The sequence below is a fragment of the Plectropomus leopardus genome, chromosome 6 (genome assembly GCF_026936395.1).
Source record: "Plectropomus leopardus strain MGB_pleo_1.0 chromosome 6, ASM2693639v1, whole genome shotgun sequence".
Taxonomy (NCBI): Eukaryota; Metazoa; Chordata; class Actinopteri; order Perciformes; family Serranidae; genus Plectropomus; species Plectropomus leopardus.
This window is the reverse complement of record NC_142181.1, coordinates 9,400,825-9,417,032: the sequence shown is the minus strand read 5'-3', so window position 1 is coordinate 9,417,032 and position 16,208 is coordinate 9,400,825. Positions and strand designations below refer to the sequence as shown.

The 16,208-nt window shown below is 38.6% G+C and overlaps 2 protein-coding genes across 3 annotated transcripts; both read right to left on the bottom strand.

The window, feature by feature from the left end:
• Positions 1 to 28: 28 nt before the first annotated feature.
• LOC121943337 (sodium- and chloride-dependent GABA transporter 2-like) lies at positions 29 to 7,463 on the bottom strand. 2 transcript variants are annotated; one of them, XM_088078646.1, is made up of 14 exons: positions 7,218 to 7,461; positions 7,004 to 7,138; positions 6,227 to 6,367; positions 5,904 to 5,991; positions 5,685 to 5,817; positions 5,464 to 5,598; positions 5,292 to 5,395; positions 4,317 to 4,441; positions 3,087 to 3,199; positions 2,858 to 2,995; positions 2,456 to 2,558; positions 2,202 to 2,302; positions 1,852 to 2,022; positions 29 to 957 (listed from the first exon to the last, which is right to left on the bottom strand). In XM_088078646.1, exons 1-14 carry the CDS (start codon positions 7,375 to 7,377, stop codon positions 865 to 867), a joined length of 1,740 nt encoding a protein of 579 aa, XP_087934772.1. In that variant the 5' UTR covers positions 7,378 to 7,461; the 3' UTR covers positions 29 to 864. The 2 variants fall into 2 exon arrangements, with proteins under 2 accessions (XP_087934772.1, XP_087934773.1); XM_088078647.1 differs by lacking the exon at positions 29 to 957 and having other exon boundaries at positions 1,858 to 2,000; positions 7,218 to 7,463.
• Positions 7,464 to 8,390: 927 nt separating this feature from the next.
• LOC121943335 (sodium- and chloride-dependent GABA transporter 2-like) lies at positions 8,391 to 16,054 on the bottom strand. The gene is made up of 14 exons (XM_042486855.2): positions 15,895 to 16,054; positions 15,680 to 15,814; positions 13,961 to 14,101; positions 13,407 to 13,494; positions 13,175 to 13,307; positions 12,961 to 13,095; positions 12,782 to 12,885; positions 11,480 to 11,604; positions 10,733 to 10,845; positions 10,503 to 10,640; positions 10,137 to 10,239; positions 9,794 to 9,894; positions 9,443 to 9,613; positions 8,391 to 8,483 (listed from the first exon to the last, which is right to left on the bottom strand). Exons 1-14 carry the CDS (start codon positions 16,052 to 16,054, stop codon positions 8,391 to 8,393), a joined length of 1,740 nt encoding a protein of 579 aa, XP_042342789.1.
• Between the last annotated feature and the right edge of the window lie 154 nt (positions 16,055 to 16,208).

The following is a 16,208-nucleotide window of genomic DNA, read 5'->3' as shown; positions in this document are numbered from 1 at the left end:
TCTGTGTCATTTAATGAGCAACTTCCTAACAGTTAATAAGTTCTCAGTGTGAATAAATTATCCCCAGACGGAGCATGAACTGTAATCTATACACAAACAAATGTTTAGAAAACCACAACTCACACACAGCCTATTGGCTTCTCATTATGTTCTTGATACGTCTGTGTGATGTGTCCATTCAAGATCCAATAAGTTGTGTAACATCTGCATACCATGTTCTAGATTATACATTCATTCATTCATACACATCCTATTCTACAAACAGCTGCCATTGGACATTCAAACACCTGCGTAAGACTTCTGAAAATGTCCCTTCATGGTCATTGTGAGGGCCATAATGGAAAAAACATAGGTATAACTCATAAAATCATATTATGAGACACATTTATATCTTTCACATAAGTGAACTTTTTAAATCTATGTATTTCGAGGTTGCTTTATATGTTTATAAATACAAATACAATCATTATTATTTAGACATTAGTTTATTTGTGCATTTTTTAGTGCATGTTGCATCAAAATAAAAATCTGATGGTGATTAACATACCACAAAACATTTCAATTTTTTTCTGCATTTGAAATTGTGCATTTCGTTTGTTAAAATAGTTTGTTGCTTCCCTCAGTATGGGAAATTGACAGAAGAAATATGTATTTATTAATCTCTTCACAACACTTGCTATTTTTCACACTTACAAGTATCCATGACCGGTGAGACATTGCCAAAAGAAATAAGACTAGCCTTGTTTGTCTTTGAACTTTGGATTGTACAGAGACAGAGAAAGTGATATCAGTCACCAGCCTGCTCAGTGCCAGAATTAGTTGTTGTGCTTGTTAAAGCGTTTCATTTCAGCTGGAGGTGAATGGTTACAGATCTTCCTCTCTGATGCGCTGCAACTCAGTTTCTCTCTTTTGTGTCGGTGAGCAATCAGGATCCGATTGGCACAGATGATGGAATCGCTAGAAATAGAGGGAAATATTAATTAATATTTTCCAGAAAAAGTGTAAGAACATTTTTTTTTAGCAAAAGTTTAATAAAACCTAAAACTGAATATGTGTCATAATTTTAGGTTTTTGTGTCATATTGTGGACTTTGTTTAGGGGGTTTTCTGTGTTTTCCTTGTTTCTTGATACTCTGGGTCTGTCTCCTGTTTTATTTTGTATTATTACTCCTCTTGTGTCGTGTCTGGTTTTACTTCCTGTCTTTGTGTGTTTGTCTGATTGGTTTCACCTGTCTTTTATTGGTCTCGTTTGTCCTCCCTTGGGTTCCGTGCCGCGACTGTTAGCCGATCTCTGTGTTTCTCTCCTTTTTCCAGTGTCCAGCGACTCCAGATGTGTGTGGTTGTCCTGATTAGTTCCCTGAACATATATTTATATGTGTGTGTTTGTTTGTTCCCAGTCAGTTTGTCTGTTATCCCTGCTGTGATCTTGCCCTGTTATCCTCCCTGTGTTCACCTGTGTGTTGCTGCTGCCTTCACCGGGGGGCTTTTTTGTTATCCTGGTTTGTGCCGGTTTAGTTTACTAGTGTTTCATTTGTACTTAATGTTTTTTGTCACTTGCTTGTATTTTGGACATTATTATTGGGCATTAAAGCCTGCTTTTTGTTAGTACACCTGGCTGCTGGTTTTATTCTGCGTTTGGGTCTGAATCCAACCTCAACACGAGACAATCTGTATCACACACTTGAATAGCATTTGATTTAAGGATTTTGGATTAGTGCATAATTGCTTGATGTCGAAATTACCCAATAGGACCTTTTAAGTTTTTATTATTAGAATATTAATACCATTTTATTATATTATACCATGCCATTTCATGAAGTGATAAATACAGTCATGGACACAGTTGTCTCACCTGACTGAGGTTCCCAGTCCCAATTCCCAGTTTATACAGCGCCCATCCCGGCACAAGCAGTATGGAGGAGAGGGCCAGTACCCAGCCCAACACGTATGCCCAGGTTGGGTACATGTACCAATGATTAAAAGTCAGAGGCTCGTACTCAACTAAAGAACATATAAAAGAGCCCTGAGAAATAATATAAAATAGATATTCAGAAGTTGTCTTTTCAGCATAGAAATTCAAATTGGTATAAAAAAGTCAAATGTTACTAATACAGTGCAAAGTCACAATTAGGTGAATACTGCATGATAAGGACTAAGGCTGTGGGGTTATTCATTATGCATTTATGCAACATTCAAACTCACCAGTGAGACCAGTGGTGTGAGGAAAAGCCAGCAGATTTTAAAAAATGGGTTGGCATTCACACCTGTCATGTCCTTAATGATGCCATACAGCCGCTCTGCCCCTTTATAGGAGATGAGTTTGGATGATCAGTATATAATGACCAGATCAGACTGGATGTTTGTGAATGATTTGGTATACTAATTTTATGCATGAAGTTCAGTTTTCTAGTTTCACCTTGAAATCACTAGAGTTCCCCTTCTAATAGCATACCTACCAAATATCCATCCCAGTGCCAGGGCTTCAAACACACACAGGAAGAGGATGCAGGCTCCGTTACAAGCGTAGTAGTCAAACAGCTGGAACACAAACATCCCTGCCTGGAGACAACAGCAAAGACATTTATTTGACATGGGTTTATTTATTTATTATTTATTAATTTTTATTTTACACAATATGTCAACCTTAAATATATGGAAGCCTACTCCTGACACTTTTCCCCCAGATCATTACAGTACATCAAATTACATGTAATAATTACAATATCACACCGGTAAGCAAATGTTATAAAGATAAGACAAAGTCATGACATAAACATTGGATACATTTTGACAGCAATACTCTGCCATAATGGAATAATGAAAAATAAAAAAAAGTACATATTACACTAAGAACTGACCTCGCTGATCATGACTAGCTGAGAGAAGAAGCACATGATGCAGAAGAGGAGGAGAAAACGTTCCCGTCGGCCTGCCCTGCGCATTACCATGGGGAACGTATCTATGATGGATGTCATCACCACCTCCATCATAACAAACTGCAAAGAGAATAGACAAGTAAAAATATGTACATTTCCAAATGTGAACTTGTTCTTTCACAAAGAGTTTATTATCCAGAGTACATCTTACTTGTGTGTCCAGACCCAAGAGAAAGAGCATGACAAAGAAACAGACGGACCACAGCTGGGGAAAAGGCATCATGGCTACAGCCTGAGGGTATGCAATGAACGCCAAGCCTGGACCTGAAAAAACAACGATGCTAGCCTCGTCTATCAACTGCTTTTGCTGTTTTATCAATTTAGCATCACCATTGTAAAGTAAAAAAAAAAATGCATCCACATGGTGATGCAGAGGAAATCTAAAAAAATGGTAATTAGTTTTAAGATACCCCAGAAAGACCAAGTGAGGAAGAAGAGTACATGGTAACAGCTGATGTTGCACAGAAGCCACTCAGAGAGCAGAAGGAAACTGGGTGGAGGATTTAAGTAAAAACACACCTGCCCTTGTTCACCTTCAGCCCAACTATCACGAATCGACTGCCAGTTGCAGGATGAGTGCTATCCTGTTTTTTTTACAAATCCTCAGAAAGACTTATAAATAAATAAAGTAAATACCTGCAGACTCCTCTCTGTGAGGTGAAGGTGTCTTTTGCAGATAATTGCAATAAATTAGCAGAAACTTTGTAATTAGCTGCATCAGTTCTGATTTAATCATTTCTGATTGTGATCCATATAACGATAATCCTAACTATAATGTTCATGATATCTTACAAAATAACATTTTTTCCCATGCATTGTTGGGATTACAAAAATCACACAGGCTGAACACAACAACAATATATGTAAATATTAACCACAATTAATTATACTGCAGTTTTTTCTATTACTAAAAGTGGAGTAAATCTATATACATCTAAGCCCACCTATACACACCTATAATATATATCAGGAAAAGTGAAACTGAAAAGCATGTCAGACACTAAATGTATTTAATTAAATTTTTTATTTATTTGCCAGTTTATTTAACTTCTCCTCCCTCTGTGGTGTGGATGTATTTTCTTGCATCACATTCATAACAGCAATGCCTTTTGGGTGATATTGAAATAATTGGAGTAAACTAAGGCATGTTGAACAACAGTTGGAAAGCAGTGTTTAATGTACAGCCCCACAAGTCACCCCCCTGCTCCAACCCTGAGGTCGTCATTATTTGAGCTTCAGGGTTTATTTTTGAAATTGTAGTTTAAATCAAAAAAAAAAAGGCAGTAACAAGGTGGCAGAATGGTGTGATGCTCTGGAACATATGGGTGTAGGAAGATGAGGCCGCATCTTTTGCGGCCTCATCTCTGGCAAATTTTATTACCTGACTCGGCCACATATTCAATGGGAACACCTTGCTTGTGAGCCATGAATCCCAGCACAGAGAAGACTGCAAACCCAGCAACCACACTGGTGCCACTGTTCAGAAAACAGAGCCACAGACAGTCTCTGCAAAACACAAAAATATGTGTGTACATGAATTTCTAGCATGTGGATGATAATTTTTGTGCCTCTGTGCCAGCAATAGCCATGGAGAGGGCATGATGTTTTAAGGATGTCCATCCATCTGGTGAATGTGATATCTCAAGAAGGACTTGATGGGATTTCTTCAAAAATGGCACAAACTTTCAATTGGACTCGATGACAAATTGATTACGTTTTGGTGGTCAAAGGTCAAAGGTTGCTATGACCTTCCATCCTTCTCATTTTCGTGAATGTGATGTCTGAAGAACACCTTGACGGAGCTTCCTCACACACATATCCACTTGGACTCAACGGTGGACTGATTAGGGTTGAAGGTCAAAGGTCACTGTAACCCACACAACACATGTTTTTGGCCAAAGCTGAAGAATTCATACACTAATTCTGACAAAATTTTACACAAATGTCTACTAGGATAACATTATGAAGTGATGACATTTTAGATCTGAAAGGTCATCTTCACAGCTACATTATAAACACTTTTTCCAGCTATTAATCGATGATGTGTCACAGGAGTAGATGGGGATCCATTTGGTCAGATACTGAATTGGTGACACTAACCTTGGATGCACTCCTTAAATCTGTACTGACTGTTAAAGAACATCAATGCTGCCCGGGGATTGTGAGGCATCTATGTTTTAGAAATTGCAACTTTTTTGTAGCAACATCCATGCTTGAAGCATATTTGACTGGCTGCTGGAGACATACAACTGGGAAGCAGAAACTGAAGTATAATATGTTATCGTGTAGCTTTTATCCTCTGGTGCAACAGTCATGTCAGAGCATCAAGGTCAGTCACAGATTGACAAATACGTACTTGTAGCAGTTGTTGTTGTAGTTGTTGTAGCTGCCAAGCACAATTAGTGAGCCCACACCTATGCTGTATGAGAAAAAGACCTGGGCCCCAGCCTCCATCCAAACCTGTTTCCGCAAAGAAACTGAGTTAATTTTAAACTCCACACTGTAACAATATATCAAGAAGCTCCTACCTGAGGGTCTGTGAGTCGTGAGGGTTCAGGTAGAAGATAAAACAGTACTCCTTGTGAAGCCCCGGGAAGAGAGAGTCCACGGATCAAAAGAATAACCAGCATCACATAGGGGAAGGTGGCCGTGAAATACACCACCTGGAAAAAACAACAACAACAGTTTAAGACATGCTGAGATAAACTGTATACCCTTTTACTTCAGTATTAGGGCTTTTTTTAAATACCTTTCCTGTAGACCGGACCCCTTTCCAAATACAAAAGTAGCAGATGATCCACACTGCAATTAGGCACAACATCACTTCCCACCTGATGCTGCCGATCTCCTCAATGCCCCCTGAAATAGCCAGCACTCTGAGTCTGAGAGGTAAAAATATATATATATATATTTTAAATCAAGAAGAGAAACTTTAAAAGGCATAGGTTGTTTATCTGTGCAGACGTACTCCCAGAACTCTGTGGCAGCAGTGGTTGTGTTAGTCTGGTTGGTCCAATCAAAGGTTTTATTTTGAGTTGAAAAGTCTATGCAATCGTCTGAAAGAATAATGAAAAAAAATGATAACGGTATTCATGAAACAGATCTTTAATGACTCCCATGTCTTCTTTTGTGTCCCCTTATAAAAGAGCACAACTAAATCTATTTACATTTACATAAAGGTCACCTGATAAAGTGCTGATATCTGCTATTATAATATCAGTGATCATGTAAATATTAGCACTCTGTTAAACAATGCAACCCTCATGCATGTGACAGTTTTATCCATTTTACCTGTGTTCCAGTAGTTGTTACAGCTGGCCCAGGGGAGCTGTGAGCTGAAGGAGAACACCAGGTAGAGCAAAGACCAGGACAGGATGATTGAATAAGTCATACAGCTGTAGGAGAGGATCAACAGTCCACCATAGCTAATACCTGCAGGGTCACATTTGGTACTTTCTGTTAAGGACAATCGGACTTCATCTATGTATTCATAACCCACACTGACTAACAGCCAAGTTCATAGGAATCTCAAATGTTGCTATTAAAATTCCTTATGCACTCTGGGAGGCAAATTTTGCATGAAGAAACATGGATTCAAAAAAATAAAAATCTATGTCTATATCTATATGCTGCTGGGAAGATTTGTGTGAACTAGTCATGTTGTCACAGATACGTATGTAAACTCTAACTACAACTCGACTGGTTTACAGAAGTATACACCTGTGAGGCCGAATGTTAATGTTTGTTAATGTTAACCCTGTTCAGACATCTCAGAGCTCTGATATGAAGGGAAAATATGTCTTTCTTAAGTCATCCCCAAATTGGACTTTTTTGTGTTGAACCTTTTTAAAACCTTTATTTGTTTTATGCAAGGCCTTTTTAGAGCTGTTTTAGTAATTTTACACCTGCACCTTGTTATTGGGTGATTTTTGAATAGTCTCCCTTGCATAATGTCCAGTGCTCCTGTTATAAAAGAGCACAGCACCCATGGCGCTCTCCTGCGAGGTGTTGTCACAACAGAAACGACTCCTCTCAGTCCACAAGTCCAGTCATAACCTGACGCCATACCTTCAGCCAGTGGGCAAAGCTTCCTCCAGCAGGTTATGCTGCCCTCCTGGGTGAACTGGCCTATAGTCGTCTCCAGCAGGAACAGGGGTACGCCACAGGTCACCACAAATACCAGATATGGCACCAGGAATGCACCTGGGTTTACAAACTTTATGGTAATGCAAACCTGTACTACAGATTTAGGGTAATTAGTTGTGAGCATCTTTTTGCTTACCTCCTCCATTTTTGTAGCAAAGGTAAGGAAACCTCCACACGTTGCCCAGACCGACAACATTTCCCGCCACAGCCAGGAGAAACTCCACCTTACTGGCCCAGTGTCCTCTCTCCTCCACCTTCACTTGCTTGTGTTTTCTTGTATATTTTTTATCTGACATTCCCAAAGCTCAGTCTAAACTTGATTATCCTTGTGTCTTGGTCTTTTCAGCCTTTATATTTACTATTCATGTGTCATGTAATGAGCAACTCCTTGATAGTTACTCAGTTCTCAGTTAAAATGAATAATTTCCAGGCAACAAACAACAAAAACACTGCTTTTAGTTACAAAATGTCAGTGTGGCAAATCATTGCCTTTCCAGCCAGGATTGTGCCACCACAAATGGATATTTTTAGCCAAAACGTGATTTTTTTCCTTTAAAACCAATTGGTTTTGGTGTAATTGGCTGAAATTGCTGACCTAAAGCAGAGAGGACCACAGCACAGTTTTGGTAAAACATTCCCAAAATTTCAGTCTGAATAACTTGATCATCCTCTACCTACATGCTACATTCACCACTAATACTGTCATCTAATGAGCAGGCGGAGCATGAACTACAACCTATAAAGAAACTCTTTAGAAAATCATAACTTATTCTGAAAAATAATGATGAATATTGATGACATTTGGTCAGATGTCTTTTTCTTTATTCTAAAAATGAATAAACAATTTTTAAGAAATGTCTTTTCTTGTGGTGTAGCTCCTCATGCCTTGCTTTCAATCCTGTTGTTCAAGTGAGGTGCAGCCTGTTGGTTTCTTATTATGTTCTTCTTGATACGTCCATTGATGATCATTGTGATCACATTGTGATGTGTCCATTCAAAATTCAGTTGTGCAACATCTGCATACCATCCTTAACTTCTATGTTCTGGATTATACGATATGTTTGTGTACACATTCATACACAATTGAAATTGTTTTTTTTTTATTTTGGATGTTGAAATTGTTTGTTGTTTCACTGATTGTAGGACATTGAGAGGAGACAAATGCATTTATTAATATCTCTACAACACTTGCAATTATTTACACTTCCAAGTATCCATGACCAGTGAGACATTGCCAAATCGTAGTTGTTGCGCCAAATCGTAGTTGTTGCGCTTGTGATGGCGTTTCATTTCAGCTGGAGGTGAATGGTTACAGAACTTCCTCTCTGATGGGCTGCAGCTCAGTTTCTCTCTTTTGCGTCAGTGAGTAGTCAGGATCTGATTGGCACAGATGATGTAAACGCTAAAAATAAAGAGAAATATTCATCAAACATTTTCAGTTAAGATATGACAAAACTTATAAATGACCTGAAGAAAATATGTAAAAGAGGATCTATGTCATTATTTTTGGTTTTGTGTTATGTTGTGGACTTTGTTTAGGGGGATTTCTGTTTGTGTTTTCCTTGTTTCTTGTTACTCATGTTCTGTTTCCTGTTTTATTTTTGTATTGTCATGCCTCATGTAATTTCTGGTATACTTCTTGTGTGTTTCTCTGATTGGTTTCACCTGTCTTTTGTTGGTCTCGTTCGCTCCCCCCTTGGGTTATCTGCCACACGACTGTTAGCCAATCCCTGTGTTATCACCTACTCCAGCTGTGTGTGGTTGTCCTGATTAGTTCCCTGAACATATATGTACCTGTGTGTTTCCTTCTGTTTCCTGTCAGTTTGTCTGTTATCCTCCCTGTGTTCACTTGTGTGTTGCTGCTGCCTTCACCCAGGTTCTTTGTTGTTATCCTGGTTTGTTTCAGTTTAGTTTATTAGTATTTCATTTGTACTTTGTATTTTTGGTCACTTGCTTATATTCAGCATGAAAGCTCACTTTTTGTTTGTACATCTAGATGCTTATTTTGTTCTGTGTTTGGGTCCGAATCCAATCTCAACACGAGACAATCTGGAACAAATGACCTTAAGTTGGTTGCATATGTAATTATTTAATCATAAAAATTACACTCTGAAAAATGAATCTGGACATTTTGCAGATCTAAAGACCCTTGTTTGAACATCTTCAATACATTTTAAATACATCTTAAATAACAACAACAATAACAACAATTTTTGGTCCACAACCAGTTGGACTGAGGCATAACTGTTTGATGTTAGAACTGTCTAATAAGACCTTAAAAAGTGTTGATTTCTTTCTCATTATATTGCACTATACCAATTCTTGAACTTATAATCACAATCATTGACACAGTTGTCTCACCTGACTGAGGTTCCCAGTCCCAGTTCCCAGTTTATACAGCGCCCATCCCGGCACAAGCAGGATGGAGGAGAGGGCCAGTACCCAGCCCAACACGTATGCCCAGGTTGGGTACACGTACCATCGATTAAAGGTCAAAGGCTCGTACACAATTAAAGAACATATAAAAGAGCCCTGAGAAATAATATAAAATAGATATTCAGAAGTTGTCTTTTCAACATAGAAATTCAAATTGGTATAAAAAAAGTCAAATGTTACTAATACAGTGCAAAATCAAAATTAGGTGAATACTGCATGATAAGGACTAAGGCTGTGGGGTTATTCATTATGCATTTATGCAACATTCAAACTCACCAGTGAGACCAGTGGTGTGAGGAAAAGCCAGCAGATTTTAAAGAATGGGTTGGCTTTCACACCTGTCATGTCCTTAATGATGCCATACAGCCGCTCTGCCCCTTTATAGGAGATGAGTTTGGATGATCAGTATATAATGACCAGAACAGACTAGATGTTTGTGAATCATTTGATATACTCACTTTGATAAATTAAGTTTAGTTTATATTCATTCAGAATACAACTTACAACATTTGTAAATCTTATGATCTTTCTTTTAAATGTGTCTGTTGTTAAACCGCCTACTTTTTTGTGTTACACTATTATACTGCTGGTCTGCCCCATCAAAAAATATCATACCTACCAAATATCCATCCCAGAGCCAGAGCTTCAAACACACTGAGTAAGAGGACGCAGGCTCCGTTACAAGCGTAGTAGTCAAACAACTGGAACACAAACATCCCTCCCTGAGAGACAAAGCAAACACATTTATTGGTGGTTTGTTTATTTTACCCAATATGCCAACCTCAGATGTATGGAAGTCTATTTCTGACACTCTCCCCCCACATTATTTTAATATATCAATTTCTATGTTGTAATAATCATGAATCCATAAGCTGAAAGCATCTTTGAATAAAGATAAGCAAAGTCATGACTGAAAGATTGTTACATTTTCCCTGCCATAATGTATTGATAAATAATAAAAGTACATGTAACTCTAAATACTGACCTCGGTGATCATGACTAGCTGAGAGAAGAAACACAAGAGGCAGAAGAGGAGGAGGAAACGCTCTCGTCGGCCTGCCCTGCGCATTACCGTGGGAAACATATCCGTGATGGATGTCATCAACACCTCCATGGCAACAAACTGCAAAGAGAGAGAACGAGAAACAATATATATGTATATTTGTAAATGTGGTAATTTTTTTCCACCCAATGTTCAACCAGAGTATGTCTTACTTGTGTGTCCAGACCCAAGAGAATGATCATGACAAAGAAACAGACGGACCACATTTGGGGAAAAGGCATCATGGCTACAGCCTGAGGGTATGCAATGAACGCCAAGCCTGGACCTGAAACAATTACAATGCATGACGCGTCACCAGCGAATAACTGTCTTTGTTATTTTACAAATTTAGCCACAATGACTTTGTTAAGTATAAATAATATGCATCCACATGGCAACGCAGAGGAAATCTCAAAATAAATCAAGGGAGCTACTGGGGAAATTTCTTGAAATCACAAATGGGTTTATGATACCCCAAAGAGGCCATGTGTGGAAACAGAGAACAACAAGTACAACACAGCAGTGTTCAAAATCTCTTAACATGTCTCAAGACTCAATTACAAAATGTTTGTTTAGCTGACAGTCTCTGTTTGAGTCCATGCCATTATAAATGGGGCTGCTTGAACTGCAAATCAAGGATCCCCAACATGCCAAGTAAATGTGGTGTTTGAGTTTCTGAATGAAATATTCAGTCAGCCGAAGAACATTTACTCAGTTACATCAGATGTGGTCATGTGATTACAAAATGCAAAAACTCATCAGTTGAGCTTAAAGGTTAATCATTGAAAATGTAGTTTATCCAAAAACAAAAAAGGAAAATTGTTAGGCAATAACAAGGTGCCAGAGGAGCATGATGACTGTAACATATCCATGTCGGAAGATGAGGCTCCGTCTCTGAATATCTCTTGCAATATTATTACCTGACTCTGTCACGTCTGCAATGGGAACACCTTGCTCATGAGCCATAAATCCCAGCACAGAGAAGACTGCAAACCCAGCCACCACACTGGTACCACTGTTCAGTAAACACAGCAGCATACAGTCTCTGTAAAACAGAAAAAAGTGCTTAATCCATGAATTCATAGCATGTAGTACATTGTTCTTATGTTTCTGAGCCAGCAATAGTCTCGGCCGAAAGCACTCTGTGTTCGGGTTGTCAGTCTGTTTGTCCCATTCTTGTGGATGCAATATGTCAAGAAGGCCATGAGGGAATGTCTTCACATTTTCACAAATGTCCGCTTGGACACAACAATGATCTGATTAGAATTTAGTTGTCCAGGGTCTTTTTTGTTTGGCCATTACTCAAGAATTCATATGCCAATTCTGACCAAATTTCACACAAATGTCTAATAGGATAAAATGATGAAGTAATTCAATTTTATATCCAAAATGTCAAATGTCATCTTTTCTCTCTTTTGGCCATTACTCAACAGTTTATCTAATGAGTAGAGGGGAAAACATTTGTCAGATACTGAATTGGTGACTCCAATCTTGAGAGCCTCCCTTGAAACTCTGATTGTGAAAATCTTCAATGTTGCCAAGTGGAAGAAGTGTGTGAGACATTCATGTTTTGGAATTTTTAGCTTCTTTGCAGTAACATCCATATTTAAAACATATTTAACTGGCTCATAGAGACATACAACAACAAAGTAATAATTCCAGTTAAGTATGAAGCAGGAGCCTTTGTTCTCCCTTGTCTTGTAGATTTCTTGAATCATGGCTGCACCTGGTTTGTGGTCATGGTTGTGCTGATGCTGTGATCCTGCCTGTGGCTGTGCCTAGATCATGGGTCATGGTTGCTCTGATGCCTTGGTCCTGCCTGCAACTGTGTGTGGTTTGTGGGTCTTGGTTGTGCTGATGCTGCAATCCTACTAGAAGCCAACTGCCACTGCGATAGATACTAATCATTCATTCATTCATTCATTCATTTTCCGTAACCGCTTGTCCTCGTAAGGGTCGCAGGGGGGCTGGAGCCAATCCCAGCTGTTTTTTGGGGGGAGTTTTTCTGTGATTTGTGATAATGGGATTTATAGATAAGACTGAACTGAATTGAATTGAATTGAATTGAATTGAATTGAATTGAATTGAAGTGAAGTGAAGTGAAGTGAAGTGAAGTGAATTGAAGTGAAGTGAAGTGAAGTGAAGTGAATTGTCCTCTTGTGCATCGATCAGAAAGTGTATGTTGGAGCATCAAGTTCAGTCACATACTGACAAATACTTACTTGTAGCAGTTGTTGTTGTAGTTGTTGTAGCTGCCAAGCACAATTAAGCTGCCCGCACCTATGCTGTATGAGAAAAAGATCTGGGCCCCAGCCTCCATCCAAACCTGTGCCAACAAAGAAATTGATTATGTTTGTCCATGTGAACTCTACACTGTAATAATATATCAAGAAGCTGCTACCTGAGGGTCTGTGAGTCGTGAGGGTTCAGGCAGAAGATAAAACAGTACTCCTTGTAAAGCCCCGGGAAGAGAGAGTCCACGGACCAAAAGAATGACCAACACCACATAGGGGAAGGTGGCAGTGAAATACACCACCTGGAAAAAAACAACAACAGTTTAAGACATTTGGAAATAAACTGTGCTTTTATTACTCTATTAAGGCCTCTATGGATACCTTTCCTGTAGACCGGACCCCTTTCCAGATACAAAAGTAGCAGATGATCCACACTGCAATCACAGACAACATCAGCTCCCACCTGATGCTGCCGATCTCCTCAATGCCCCCAGAGATAGCCAGTACTCGTCGTCTAGGAGGTAAGAAGATGGACAAAAAAGATTTGATTGAGACCTCTTAGGCTTCTTTTAGGACATTCAAAATAATCTAAAGGCTTAGTTTGTTCACATACTCCCAGAACTCTGTGGCAGCAGAGGTTGTGTTAGTCTGGTTGGTCCATTCAGAGGTTTTATTTTGTGTTGAGAAGTCTACGCAGTCATCTGAAAGGACAGTGAAGAAAAAAATAATAAAGATAGTAATCACAAAACAGAATGATTTAATGGTTTGGGAGGTTTAAAAAAACAGATACATTTTTCAAATCAGAGCTTAAATAACCCTGATGACACATCTAGGTCTTTCCACTTTGGGCTTTAAACTTCATATTTTTAATCAACAGTGTGCAATGCACGCTGTTGGTGTCGAGTTTAAAACATGTGGGCATTTTCTGGGAAGGATTTAGTAAAGAGCTCCATCGAGTTGTACTGGGGAACAAGGAATCTAGTGTTTGTGAAATTTGACCCCTATTATGAATGAAAGAGCACAACTAAATCAATGTCAATTACATGACATAAAAGACACTTAATAAAGTGTTGATATTTGCTACCATAACATCAGGACATCATGTAAGTATTAGCACTCTGTTAAATAAGTCAACCTTCATGCATGTTACAGCATTATCCGTTTTACCTGTGTTCCAGTAGTTGTTGCAGCTGGCCCAGGGGAGCTGTGAGCTGAAGGAGAACACCAGGTAGAGCAAAGCCCAGGCCAGGATGACTGAATAAGTCACACAGATGTAGAAAACGATCATCTGCCCACCAAAGCCGATACCTGCAAAGCCACATTTGGTACTTGCTCATACAGACAATCATTCTTAAAAAATCTGACTTTCTCCATTAATCCTCTATTAACTGCTTAGCCATCAGCGTCGTGGGAACCTGACTGACCAAATATAGTTACTAAAACTTCCCACTCACTTGAGAGACCAGTTTTCCCCGAAAATCAATTAAAAAAGAAAAAGAAATATTAAAAGAATATTTTAAGGTATTTTTAGGTAAAAATGGAAACACAAAATTTTCTTTGATTGCTATTACAAAACTACACTGGAAATGACAAAAAAATGGACACTTTGAGATGTAACTTCTCTTGTGTGATATGTCACTTGATTTAAGATTTTACCCATGTTTGTTGATAATATTTTCAAAAATATCAACAATCATATTTTGTATTTTATATCTTCAACAAGGATTGTGAGATTTTTTTGTGTTACACAGAATTTTTTATCTGCAGTGTTTTAAAGATTTAAATGAGATCGCCACTGATTTAGCTTTGTGCTTCTACGATACTGTCAGACTCGTGATGTAGGATCCAAATCAAGGCAGATGTTTGTATTCCATGCATACTCAGCCTTTATTAAAAGTTTGTTTCTAAATTACCCAGCTGCACCATTCCCTCTCAGGCCTTGTTTAATTATTGATTTAAAAAAAAAATTATCAAGCCTCCATGTTGGCGATAGACATAGCTGGAGGCATTATTTTTTTGGACTGTCCATCTGTCCATCCCATTTGAACTAATGTGATATCTGTGGTGACTTCACATTTCACACAAGATATTTTTAGCCATAACTCAAGAACTAATTCACTTAATATGACAAAATTTCACGCAAATATCTAATATGATGACTTGATGATAATTTAAGATCAAAAGTCATCTTCACTGTGACATAATGTTCTAGAAAAACACTTTTTTGGTCATTATTCAGTGTCATAACTCAGGAGGGGAAAAGAGGACATTTGATCAGATACTGAATTGGTGACACTAATCTTGGGTGACCACCTTAAAATTGTGCTGTTGTATAGATCCTTCACTCTGCTGGGGGGGAAGATGTAAATGAAGCATCCATGTGTTCATGTTTTACTACCACGAGGTGGAAATTCAAGTATATTCTTGGAATAAGGGTCACAGAGTCCCTTACTTTGCCTATGTTTGCCCTGCACAGACATCCACAACTGCCGTCTAATGTGAAGCAAAATGTGTCTTTCATAAGTTGTATTTAAGCTGGACATTTATATTTTTCTAATCTTTTCTTTTTTCTTTTTCATATTTATTATTTTTATACAAGGCTGTGTTTTATGCTGTATTTGTAATTTTTCATGGTGCATCTTGGTATTGAGTGATTTTTAATAGATTATCCAACTTGAGTCTGTCTCCTTTGGTTAATTTCCATTGCTCCTGTATAAAGAACACAGAGTCCTCGGCACTCCAAGGTGGTATTGTCACAACTAAATTAACCTTTTAATCGCCCGCAAAAGGAGCCACTTATGGGACAGATACTCTTGAAGATAATCAATCATACTGAGATTGTTTCTAATGAATATTCCATCCACAGTAAATTCCTGAACATCATACCTTCAGCAAGTGGGCAAAGCTTCCTCCAGCAGGTTATGCTGCCCTCCTGGGTGAACTGGCCTATAGTCGTCTCCAGCAGGAACAGGGGTACGCCACAGGTCACCACAAATACCAGATATGGCACCAGGAATGCACCTGAGTTTACAAAGTATATAACAATGCAAACCTGTACTACAGATTGAAGGTAATAAGCAGTGAGCATCATATTTTCTTACCTCCTCCATTTTTGTAGCAAAGGTAAGGAAACCTCCACACGTTGCCCAGACCAACAATATTTCCCGCCACAGCCAGGAGAAACTCCATCTTACTGGCCCAGTGTCCTCTCTCCTCCACCTCCGCTTGCTTGTGTTTTGTTGCACATTTTTTATTCAACATTTTCTTAAGCTCAATCTGAACTTGGTCGTCCTCTTCATGCCTTGTCTCCAGGACATCTCTGCCTTTATATTCACCAATAATTTTATGTCATATAATGAGCAACTTACTAACAGTTAATCAGTTCTCAGAGGGAATAAATTATCCCCGGGCAGAG